This window comes from Schistocerca serialis, chromosome 8, assembly GCF_023864345.2.
Source record: "Schistocerca serialis cubense isolate TAMUIC-IGC-003099 chromosome 8, iqSchSeri2.2, whole genome shotgun sequence".
NCBI lineage: Eukaryota > Metazoa > Arthropoda > Insecta > Orthoptera > Acrididae > Schistocerca > Schistocerca serialis.
Genome location: NC_064645.1, coordinates 146,137,131 through 146,150,019, shown reverse-complemented (window position 1 = coordinate 146,150,019; position 12,889 = coordinate 146,137,131). Strand labels below are relative to the sequence as shown.

General features: G+C 37.9%; 1 protein-coding gene across 1 annotated transcript in view; it reads left to right on the top strand.

Annotated features, from left to right (window-relative positions):
• LOC126416655 (THO complex subunit 7 homolog) overlaps positions 1–11,754 on the top strand; it is a 42,291-nt gene extending 30,537 nt beyond the window's left edge. Inside the window, exons 3-4 of the mRNA XM_050084453.1 lie at positions 6,831–7,143; positions 11,121–11,754. Of these exons, the coding sequence (XP_049940410.1) occupies positions 6,831–7,143; positions 11,121–11,303 (496 nt within the window). The 3' untranslated portion in view covers positions 11,304–11,754. The remainder of the gene's footprint in view (positions 1–6,830; positions 7,144–11,120) is intronic.
• The last annotated feature ends 1,135 nt before the right edge of the window (positions 11,755–12,889 follow it).

Sequence of the window (12,889 nt, the reverse complement as noted above, 5' to 3'; positions counted from 1 at the left end):
CAGTTCATGATAAAACGTCAAGCTTTCAGCGATTTCCACCATCGTCTTTGTCAGGAGCAACTGACTGACATGGCAAGAAGTCTGAGAATGTTGTTGAGTCTGTTGATCAGTCATGGTTATTTTATTGTGCATAAAGAAAATAGTAATAATAATAATAATAATAATTCAAAAGCACAAATCATAATGGTACCAGTATCTGTTGAATTCATCTACTTAACCTCCCTTGTGCAGAGGTTTCATTAATTTTGAGTGTATGGGAACACAGGCTTGTAAGAATGTATTATATAAGGAACTAAGTGAATAAAACATAATTGGCATTTGATTATAGACATATGATTCATTACACTGCATGTTCAGTAACTGCCCCCAATTTTGTTTGCCATTTGTCCGGGGGGGGGGGGGGGGGAGGGGGGGGGCGCTGGGATTCCCTTAAAAATCTGTTCTTTTGTAACTCTTGCATTGGGTACTACGAAACGAATTGTCTTCCTGTTTACCTGCAAAATGTAGATATTGAAGTTTTTGCATATTTGTGTAATTTTAAGGACAATTTGATTTTACCACTTCAGTGAGTTTGTATCTGGACCTTTATAACTATTCCATAACATTGATATCATGTACCTTGATTTAATTCTGAGGAATCTTGTGTCCTTTTGATGGGGTTCATGTTCTTAGCCATTTCTAATATTGCTATTGAAACCTTACAATTTTATCTATAATGAAATGATACAAAGAATTTTGATTGTGGCATGATGATTGATGCAATGGAAATAGCAATGAAACATGACTGCTGAGATTCACAGTTTAAATACGGGGGCATAAAGAAAAATGTAGGCACTCTTTTATATTCAGTATTAATAGAACAAAATGACATATCATTACCATTCTTTCACTGGGAGGGGGGAGGTTATTTTATGCATTCAAAGTGACCTCCATTAGCAGCCAAACAACATTGATGCTAATGAACTGTTGCCCGAAGTACAGCTGTCAGTGTTGCTAGTGTGCTAGCCAAACGGACACTTCAATGGTTTCTCATAGCTCGTTCAATGTAGCTGGCTTCTGTAGATAAACTTCATTAGGCAAAAGTCAAGAGGTATAAGTTCTGGAGACCGTTGTGGGTACTCAACAGCTCCTGTCATAGTCCAGGTTGATTTTCATCCAAGTTGGCTCTGACATCTCTGTAGTATTGAGGCAGAGCGCCATCTTGTTGTAGATAAAATCTTTCATTTCCAAACACCTTGCGGGTAGCAGGTAACATCAGTGTTTGCAGCATATGAAGATACACCTCACTAGTTATGATTCCATCAAAGAAAAATGTGCCTGTCAAACTGCAGAAAGACAGATCACGTCATACATTAACATGTGGTAGATAACATGTTTGTCAGTGTGAACATAAGGATTTTCAGGAGCCCAGTACATGCAGCTCTGGCGGTTTACAGTGTGCAGTTTGTTTTGCACCTCATTAGACAAGATAACGATCCCTGCAAACCGTTAATCCTCGCAAAGCATGCCATCAAACCATTTGCAGTACTCCATCCTTTGATCCGGGTTGTCCTTGTTCATAGCATGCAGCGATCTTGATGTGTACACTTTCCAGTTTGCAGCCTTCGGAATTTGTCGTATGTTTCCTCAGAATTCACTGTACGTTTGAGCAGCTTACCCCACTTTCACGTGCATCCTGTCTCACAGATTTGGGACAGGCGGAGTAAAATGTTGCAACGCAGCACTGCTGGAAGCTGGTTTTGTTGATGTTTATGGTTAGCCAGACCATCCCTTATGCAAATCCTGAACAGTAATGTTGGCTTCAAATTTACCTCAAATATGATCAGTTGTTGTACGCATTAGTGGCTGAGTTCCGTAAAGATTATGCCATTGCCGTTGGACCTCCATCATCTTTTTGTACTTCCAGTACCACCTAAATACTGGCTCACGTTGCTCAAGTGACAATCTTTCTCCATTCATTGGTGTGCTGTCATCTGCTGGAAAATGCACACCGAGGTCTGTTGAGAAAATGATGGCCTACGCTACTGCACAAAATTGTAACTATGTGTCATTTTGTTCCAAAGATATCAAAGAGTGTCTATATTTTTCTGGACCCCTCTGTATGTAATAAAGTGCTCAGAATAAATCCTCATTGGAAGTTGGTTATAACGAACAACACTGGACCAGTCAGTAAAGGCATTTGTGATGAAAAGTAAGAACAAGGAGATTTTTAAACAAGGGAAGGAAATTATCAACGAAATAAAGACATAACTAGCTGGATAAGTGGTGTCAGGAACCGTAAAAAATTTTCAAACTGACTTCTAGAATCTATAGCTACAAATAGAGACAAAGGAGATAAATGAACTTAGTAAACATGCAGACAAAAGGATATGACTGTACAGACAAGATATGAATAAAGGGGTGAAGGCTAAACTGCAGTGATGAAAAAAAGTGTGGGAAAGGAAGATGAAATGATATCAAAGTGTTCAAGATGTGTGTCCAGGAATTGTAAATTTCTTTGATAAAATTGTTGACTTATGAGATTTTTTCTGCACTTCTGAAATGACTTTTAAGTTGCCCTCAAAAACAATGTCTCTATAACTACTTGTGCATAGTTTCTACGTCCATTTTATATGTGCCCTGTATCTATGGTATTATTGGCCAAACATTGCACACTATGCAAAAATACCACAGTTCATGTTGCAATCCAAATGTAATGACAATATCCCTTTTTGGGAGAGACGTACTGTAATAGCACAGGCATGCATCTTCATTAGCTCACAAAATATGTTATGCATAAGTTTATGTATGCTTTGTGATAGGTATTTTCATTGTCTTTCACAGGATGTATTGGGTCCACATATTAACACGTTTGTTTCAAATGGTTACTATCCCCCGTACTCTTGAACATCACTCCCAGGCACCTTATGCAGGACCACATTACACTAGTTATTTAATTATTTGTTATGTTGGTCATTTAATGTGTCTTTATGTGCATAAGGGTTTTTTTCCTAAATGTTTTCATTTTTTTCTCTAAATGGTGTTTAATTATTAAACATCAGTAGGAACTGGGAAAGTTTGTCTAGGATTCAAGTCCACAAGACATAGTCTGCTTCCCACCGTATATCCACTGTAGTTACAAGTTCAAGTTCCTGTTAGCTTGGCCATATGTGTTAATTAATTAATTAACTTCACAGTCGCTGTACAAGGAAGTACACAAATGAGTAGTTTTAAAGTACAGTTTTTGTTTATCGTTGCTTTGACGAAAGGTCATCGGTGCTTTAAAGTGACTATCCACTTCACTCTTTACCATATTGCATTAATTAAGATGGTTTTAGTGGGTTTGTTTCTGCAATTAACACCATCCCTTAAGAATACACACTTCTTCACATTTGTTACACAGGGCAATGATTACAGAAGACTTCAAAATTCTCAAGCTTCTGTCCAGTAGTTCACACCTTATCTCAGGTGGCTCTGTGTTGTCTGAACTGAATGGAAGATGATATTCATTGGGTAAAGATTTGCTGCAGGTGTGTGTGGATGTGTCCAGTTTCCAGAAGACATTTTCAAAATATGGTGTTACAACTTATCGCGTCCTCAACTCACTTAAATGTAGATTCCACCACCAGAACAACCATCTGAACACAGCCAGTTACATACAGCATGTTACATCCTTCCCTAAAACTTTGAACATTTCTAGCTGCCTAACCAAAATTGACAGAAATATGATTTATACTGATACACATGTTTGGTTTAAATACATCAGTTACATAGTAGAAAACAATAATATTCTATGTAAAGTATTTAGTTTGTTACTGTAATTCTCTGTTAAATAAGTAAATTAACTAGGTTCATAACTCTGCAGGAAGAGAACTACATCTTACAATTACCTATCTGTTGTGCAATGTGACTGAAGAGAACTAAAATTTGTTTTAGAATTCACTGTTATTGTTCTCCTATACGCTTTAAAGTGTGAGTGATGTATCCTTTACTGAAATTCTACAGTTGAAACCTAAACATAAATGTGGAAAGGCAACAACTCTCGTTAAAGTTTGACACGTGTCGCATGGACACCCATGGCAGTAAGTGCACTCTGTGTGTAAGGAGGGGTGGCACATAAATTGGAAAAAAGGTAGCTTGAGAACTGTAATTTCCACAAGTTTTGAAAAATAACCACACACACACAAATCCCAAACATTAAATTGCCTGTCGTGTTTTCTTGTCCATATTGTCTGTCCCTTCCTTTGAGCATTCCCACACTCCTTTTCTCTCTTTTCCTTATGTTTTATTATAAATTATGTTGCACCAATACTCTCAAGACATATTTCATATGTTGACTAAGTCCAGCAACAATCTCATTTTGAATCAGTAGATGCATTTTGTATTTCTCACGCGCATTTCAGTATCTTAATAATAGGCTTGTTTTTAACACTGATTTCAGTAAAATGCTCATATTTGACTGGAATTATTTACCTCATATTGCAGGGAAGTAAAGCATGCCCAATTCTGGGACTTAATTGATAGGATTACAGAGACATTGGTGCAGACTTCACAAATGGCAACTTGTACACAATAGTCATAGGTAGAATGTCTGATTTGCCATGTGGAACAAAATGTTAAGTATATTGTACTTGGTAATAAATCTCAACTTCTACAATAGAGAAAGAAAGGTTGTATGCATTCTAGAACAAGTTTAAATCTCTGAAACTTTTATTTATATTCTTGTCCTAATTAGTATAAAGACAATAGTATGCTTAGCACACACTCCTCACAGCAAAATTTATCAACAATTACTTATGAGACACTATTTTGACTTCAGTTATGTTCCATCTCTTGTTTTAACATAAATAACAGTATTAGTGAAGACAGACACCATATAAAGAATGTGTTGGATAGTAGTGGCTTGAAAAGAAGAAGCTGCAAATTACAACTTGTCTGTGTAAAAGTGCTACTCACATAGTGAGGTACAACACTTTTCAGATTTTTTGAGTCTTTGTACACCATGAGAGACAATGTGCCATTTTCTCTGCAGAGAAAAAAAGTTTCTTGCCTGAATGTGGTCTTGTAAAATGGTGAGAATTGCAGATGAAGGCAGGCCAGAAGATGCCTGTGCCTGGTGGTATCACATTAACTGTTTCTACTTACCTATTTGCATACTACAACATTATTTTCTGAAATGAGATTTTCACTTTGCAGCGGAGTGTGCGCTGATATGAAACTTCCTGGCAGATTAAAACTGTATGCCGGACCGAGACTCGAACTCGGGACCTTTGCCTTTCGCGGGCAAGTGCTCTACCATCTGAGCTACCCAAGCACGACTGACGCCCTGTCCTCACAGCTTTACTTTTGCCAGTATCTCAATCCCTACCTTCCAAACTTTACAGAAGCTCTCCTGTGAAGGAGCCACAGCCACAGCCTGGGAGATGTTTCCAGAAAATCTCATTCTGGAAACATACCCCAGGCTGTGGCTAAGCCATGTCTCCACAATATTCCTTCTTTCAGGAGTGCTAGTTCTACAAGGTTCGCAGGAGAGCTTCTGTAAAGTTTGGAAGGTAGGAGACGAGATACTGGCAGAAGTAAAGCTGTGAGGATGGGGCTGAGTAGCTCAGATGGTAGAGCACCTGCCCGTGAAAGGCAAAGATCCCGAGTTCAAGTCTCAGTCTGGCACATAGTTTTAATCTGCCAGGAAGTTTCAACATTATTTTCTGCTTGCTGATGACTTACTTAATCTTTAACAGGAAACCACTGACTTTCTAACACAATTTGAACCATCTTATGTGCTCAGTCTTGTCCAAACACTGTGGACATTCCCTCCGAGCACTGATGCACTTAGTCCACCAATAAAAGGTGTACCTCGAAAATGTTTTCCAGCCTTCTGTCTTGTAATATAATGACCTTTGTCATTGGCTGACCAATGAGAGCAAACAATAGAAAAGTACATGTCTTGACAGTTCTAAACATGTACAGATGTATTAGTTTTCTGTCAAAGAAATTTGTGGCTTCTATACAGAGGAAGGTTGCAAATCTTTTGATTGCTAGTGAGTCGTACTTTTTTTTTTTTTTCGTCTTTAGTTCTATCTAATGGTCACACTTTGAAAACTGTCAGAATGCACCTCAATAATAGCAGTAAAAACTGTCTTAAATGACACACACTTTATCATGCATACACTGTTCATAAGTAATAAATTTGTTAGCAACTGAAAGTAATAACACCTCTCATGCCTTTATTTAGTCTAATCATTCATGAAACTCTCACTAGGTGGTGAAACTTGTATTAACCGTAAATTTGGGGTTTGTACACCACCCTTAGGCTCTGCTAGTTGAGTGTTGTAGAAGCCCATAAGAGCTGTGCTCTGCAGAAGCCGCATTCACAAATCTCTGCTGGATGAAGCTCTCTGCATTTCACTGTGCAGCCGTAAGACTATATACCACCCATTGACATAACATCACTTGATATCAACAGTTCTAAAAAGTTGACCACCATTATTTAAATGCCAGTGAGAAATGTTCAAAATGCTTACTGGTAATTAAATTTTTTAATTTATTATTGAAAAATATAGTGAAATACATCTTCTGGGTAACTCGACCTCTGAGCCTTTAATTACAAGGCAGCCATGTTCCTTTTTTACAGGAAGCCTCATATTAAAAAGCTTTATTAGGACCGCCTTTATTCATATTTATTTGTTTTGCTATTTTCACATATTTGGGGAAGGTAAAGGACCATAGGTGTAAGGAAACAGGCTAGATGGTTATTAGCATAATGCTGTCTTAACTGTGCTTGTTTTATGAAAGCTATAGAAAATTTACTTAATTTTGCACAGTAATTGATGTTAGTGTTCTCATTGTTTCAGTGCCTTGGCTCATGATAGAATGCTGGCACAGCTTTCACAGTGTGAATTTGCAATGACAAAATCACGCCTCTCAGCTGAAATGAGTGCAGCTGAACTACGAAATTATGAAAGTTTAGCTGAAGAAATAGAAAGGCGTATACAGAATGCAAAAGAAGAAATAGAAAGCACAAAGCAAGAACTTCAAGAAGCAAAAACTGTGAGGAAAAACCGTATAGAATATGACGTTTTGGCTAAAGTCATAAATGAACAACCAGACCGTAGGGAGACTGATGAGAAACTATCAACATTAAGGAAAGAACTGGGATCTCTCAAGGTATGTAAATCAAAGTAGACTACTTAAACTCTAGATTTAACTGCTCAAAGTAGTAGGAATCATAGAAAATATGATTAATTGTATGGAAACATAGACGCTTTGTGGTAAAAATGAATTTAGTTTCTTTATATTTTGGTATTAACTTACTAATTATTTAAAAGGAAAAATAATTTTCATCTTGCCTGATTTTCAATAATGTTTTTCAATCCTAACCCTGCTGAAATAACAGTATCCAATTAAAGCACAGCTTGCATTTCTCAAGTTTGCTCAACTGATAATACCATTTATGCACCATATTTTATAGGAATATCTCATTTGGTATTTTTTTACCTATCCAAGGAATTTTAGTATGTAAATCACATTTAGTTACAAAAACAGATATATATGGAATTAAAGGTGTAGCTAAAAAACAGCCCATCTCACAAAAGATCAGAACATGAGTAAAGCATTTAGTACATTAACAGGAGCTAGTAACTAAGCAGCGTCTATAAAATCTATTTGATTTAGATATTAAATATAATGTTAATTATATACTACAAAAGCCATATTTTGACATTTTTAACCCTTTGCACTCCGTAAGGCAGACACAGGGCTGCTCCGCAAGCTCTTATTTAAATCGCCGCCGCCTGGGCGGCAGTGCACCGCAGAGATTTGCGCGGATCTCTTTGTGGAAACAATGTGGCCGCTGGCCAACAATTGGGGTATACATTAAAACAAAATGTGTGCTTTCATTCATATATTTACGTAATCTTTTACAGTACAAAACTTTCCATTGTGTGGTATTGATTCGTCAAAAGGAAAATCTGTGAAGTTAGTGTCAGTGTCGCTCCACATTCGCCACGAATCCTCTGCTGAATCTCTAGAAACATTCACATTGTCACTGTTTTCTTCGTCATTATCACTCGAATTGTTTTGAAATGGATCACTATCATAATCAAAATCATTTTCACTCTCATTTTCACTTAGAGATTGCTCTAAAAGATCTAAAACATCTAAAATCTCTTCCTCGGAAAGGACTGTACGTGAAGAACTAGCCATTTCGAGTGCGTGGACTTGAACAGAATAATTACAATCTTTGACTTAACACAGCTGCTACTGTTTGACACCGAGTTAACACTAGTTCTCCTAGATGGCAGCACACTGCATCAATAATGCCTAGTAGACTCAAAATACGTCTGAGAGCACTGAAAAGTCGTGTCGAATGACGCTCGACATCGGAGCGGAAAACAAATTTCACGATGTCGAGTGCCACTCGACATTGGAGTGGAAAGGGTTAAACTCTTGGGACGGTGCTGAAGTTCATAGCTTTCTTCCATAATTGTAATAAACACAACAGATACGCATAACAGAGACTTTAGTCATCAGTAATATATTTTCCTGCACTAGTTACAACAGCTTGTCAATGCTGGGGTAGCTTTTCGATAGAGAGCGGAAAGGTGAACAGTCTGAGGGTGCAAGATCGAGTGAATAAGGTGGGTGTGGAATGAATTCCTAACCCATTTCCTGTATAGTGTTTTTTGTTAGTATAGTGGAGTGCGGGCAGGTGTAGCATCACTTCACACAATCTTGCTAATCATTGTTCTCAGATTGTGTGTGCAAAACATCTCAGTTGTTGACAGTAAATGTCAGCATTGATAGTTTAACCTCGGGGAAGCAATTCATAGTGTACCACACCATCACTGTTCCACCAGATGTGTAATACTGTCTTTTGTGGATGCGCGCAGTTCCTTGTACAGGGAATTCCTGCTTTGTTTGAGCTCAAACATTCCTTTCTTTTCCTTATGTCAGCATAGAAATGCCGTTTCTCGTCACCAATAACACTGCAAGATAGGAATGTTTGGTGTTGTTCATGAGCCAGTTAATGATGAATAAGCAGAGATGCAGATATGGCCACCCACTGATTTTTGTGATTTTGACTTAGAGCAAGTGGTCCGCATAAACCCAATTTTTCAACCTTCCCCATTGTATGCAAATATCACATGATGGTGGAATGATCACAGTGCATCACAATTGCCCATTCTCAAGTACAGTGATATGGATCATTGTGGATTAATGTGTTTAAATGATCTTCATCAAACCCTGTAGGTCTTCCTGAATGTGGAGAGTCACTAAGGCCAAAATGATCCTGCTTAAAACAAGAAAACCATTTTCTTGCAGTGCTCTGTCCAATGGCATTATCCCCGTACATGGCGCAGATGTTTAATACTGCCTGTGCAGCTGTCACCCCTCTATTGAATTCAAACAGAAGAATGTCAAAAATTTTCAAATTTCTCCTCTTGGCATTCCATCGTCTATCATCCACAGCTCCACTAACCCTCTCAAAATGACAACTCAGAAAGCAACAGAGAACTACAAATAAACAGTGACAGTTGATAAATAAACCCACAGCAACCAGGATACCATCATGCAAAACAAAAACACTACGAACTTATGTACCAACTTAGTACGTTCTGCCACTTTCGCACTTAACATCACTGGAAATTCCAGAAAGGAAAAAAAGTAAATTAATGTACTTTACATGATGTCTTTCTCTGAAATTGTATTATGAAGTTACTGTAAAAAAGAAACTCTATTAAAATCCCTCATGATGTGATGCCACCTCATCATATCAGACAATCAACATTTTGGCTGTTTTGGAGTGGCCTTCCTCAAGGTGCAGATTAATTGTACTGGGGTAGATAGCTAAAAATATATTGTGTCAATCTAAGTTTTTAAACATAAACACCATTCCCAAATTAGACCTTAGGCCTGTTCTGACTGACTTCTGCCTACAAGGCAGTACAGGGAGCGATCTGTGATTGTGGGAAGTGATCAGCATGTCACCAATCTCTCCAGCAGTGTTAAATCCTTATGATGCTGCTGCTTCTTTATTCAAGCAGCTCCTCACTCAGCCTCATGGGGCTGAGTGGTTTCTTTTAGAGACCTCTGTGCCTGAGAAAAATCCAGGAGGTACAGGAAATTGAATCTGGGTCCTTCTTCACCCCTGCGTTAGTGACACTAACCATTCGGCTGTGTAGGCAGTCTTTCTATTGGCCCTAAAATATCACTAGTCTGTTCACATTTGTGAAAGGCAACAACAGAGCTTGCATTTATATCTTTTGTCTTGACCATACATATCACCGTTAGGCAAATTGCAGCCATCTACATCCACCATTATTACGACAAAATGACGATTTAGAAAGGAATGGTTGTGTGTTTAAACTGTGCAAAGGAAATTTGTCAACACAATTGCAGTCTGGCTTCTGTATCTCTTCAGAGCTGTTACTCACCAAAAAAAGTTCAAAAAAGCACACTTATTGTAAAATATTACCACTCCCTTTTCAATTAAAATGTAATAGTCATACACCAAATAAAAGTAAACATTTCTACGTGTCCGGATGTAACCAAAATACAGGTCAAAGTCAGGGGTCAATTATTATGCAATGATAGTAGTTGGAGCTGTACAGCATCTGTGCGATAAAGGTATGAAGCTCCTCGAGCACTAAAAAGGCCATCACTGTGCAGGTCTGTGGCATTCATACATCAGTACACTCGGCCATGGATTGATGCTCTTGATTACAACACGTAGGATTCTCTAGCTTAGAAAAAGGAGGAAGAGGTGTGTACAGTGTGGAACTTTTCCAAGGGTTAGACAGAATAATCACCTATGAGCACAGGCTAGGATAGGCAGGGCCGCATATTAACAATGAAATGTCAGAAACATGTAGTAGACGGTGATGTTGAAAAGAAAAAGAAAAAAAAAAAAAAAACTGATCATGGAGAATTCAAGAAAAAAAGAGGAAAAAACAAGTATTTCAAAGAAGGCCAAATTTGCATTTATTGTTGCTACATACTTGCTGAGCTGACAAATTAGAGGCTGCTTGTGCATACTATAATCTGTTTCTCAGTCATGTCTTTGTTAGAACATTGTGTCCATATTTTTATCATCTGTACTTTTATTTTTATCAGCCAGCTATTGATGTTGCCTTCCATTTTAGGAAACAGAGGAACAGCTGGAAAGGAAACTTGATATGAGAAGGAAACAATTCCATGTGCTAGTTGCTTCCATTCATCAGCTTCAGGCAATGCTGGATGAAGATGCTGAGGATATAATGGATGTAGCATTAGAAGATCCATTTGATGATGAACTAGAAATTAGAGCAGAGCCAATGGTGGAATAAGTGTGCACAGTTCTATCCTGTATTTTGTGTTCAAATTGTAAATTTAAGTTTTGTATTTTGTGAACATTTATACTAAATATATATCAGTGAAGCAGAGTGTATCAAAGATATTATTGTATGAAAGTCTGAACTCTTATTTGGTTGGCTGATATGTATTATGACATAGCTAACTATGTTCAGGAGAACAAAGTGTTAAAGATTTATGTTTAGGATAAAATGGTATGCAGATATGTTACTGACATTAGCACTGACAGCAGTTTGTGATTTCAGAGGTGTAGAAATCCCAGTACACTTGAAGCATGTGATAATAGAGAGAGAGAGAGAGAGAGAGAGAGAGAGAGAGAGAATATGGCTGGGCACCTACTAATCCAATGTCAGATTTCAACTTTGTACCAACTGTGTGCCACAAAGGAAAAAGATAGAAATAAATTTTATGAGAGTTATCGTAGAATGTAGTTTTATTGTTACACATATCCCAATATACATGCTTGGAATCCTAATTTAGATTAACACACAAATCTACAAAAGATCGGTGGTAACTAGCATGATCTACCTCACATCTACACTGAAAGTGGTCAGACCTTTTCCCAAGACAAGCTGCACAGTCTGAGGTGCCTTGTCACGGTCCATGCGGCTGCCCTCGTCGGAGGTTTGAGTCCTCCCTCGGACATGGGTGTGTTTGTTGTTCATAGTGTAAGTTAGATTAAGTAGTGTGTAGGCTTAGGGACCAATGACCTCTGCAGTTTGGTCCCTTAAGACCTTACCTCAAATTTCCAATTTTTTTCCCCAAGACAGATTTGAGCCAGTGAATTACCAAGGTATTGACGGAAAGCCATGAGATGCGAAAGTGTCAAAAGTCACCAGCTATGATGAGCTGAAAATATTTTTAAAAGACTGGCTCTGGCTGCAACAAATCTGAATTAATAAAACACAAAAACAGAGTATATGAATAAATAACACATTGCACAGAAGGGTTATCAACTACTGCTTGGAACTCCTGTACAGAATAAAAAACTTTCAACTTGTATTTGAATGCTTGGGGGTGTACCACTCTTTTTTTGTCCATTTCTGCTGGAAGCCTATTGAAAACAAAACCTTCTGAAGAGTTTACACCTTTCTGTACAATGTCTAAGAAAATGTTATCCAAGGGTAAATAATTGTTACATATAGAGTTCAATGGCCGAATGTAGCAGTTCCTTACGAGTGAGTCAGTATTGCCAACAACAAATCCCATAAGGTAATATATGTACAGGGATGGCAGGGTTAGAATTCCAAGACACCTGCACAGTGGCCTAGATGAAGTTTATGAACTGACACTGCAGATCAGCCTGACCGCCTGTTTCTGGGCTAATAATGCTCTGTGAGTGAACAGAGTTGTCTCAAAATATAACCATCCGAGGTAATAGAGTGAAACTAAGTAAAGTTAACAAGCCTTCAAGTATCAGTATCAGAGAGAGCTAAGATCATTCTTACAGTGAAGACAGCAGCACAAGATATAGAATGTGACACTCCCAAGAGAGCTCTTGCATCAGAAACAGTAAGCACTGCATTTTGTTACAGTGAACTGTTAATCTGTTTTCTGAAAG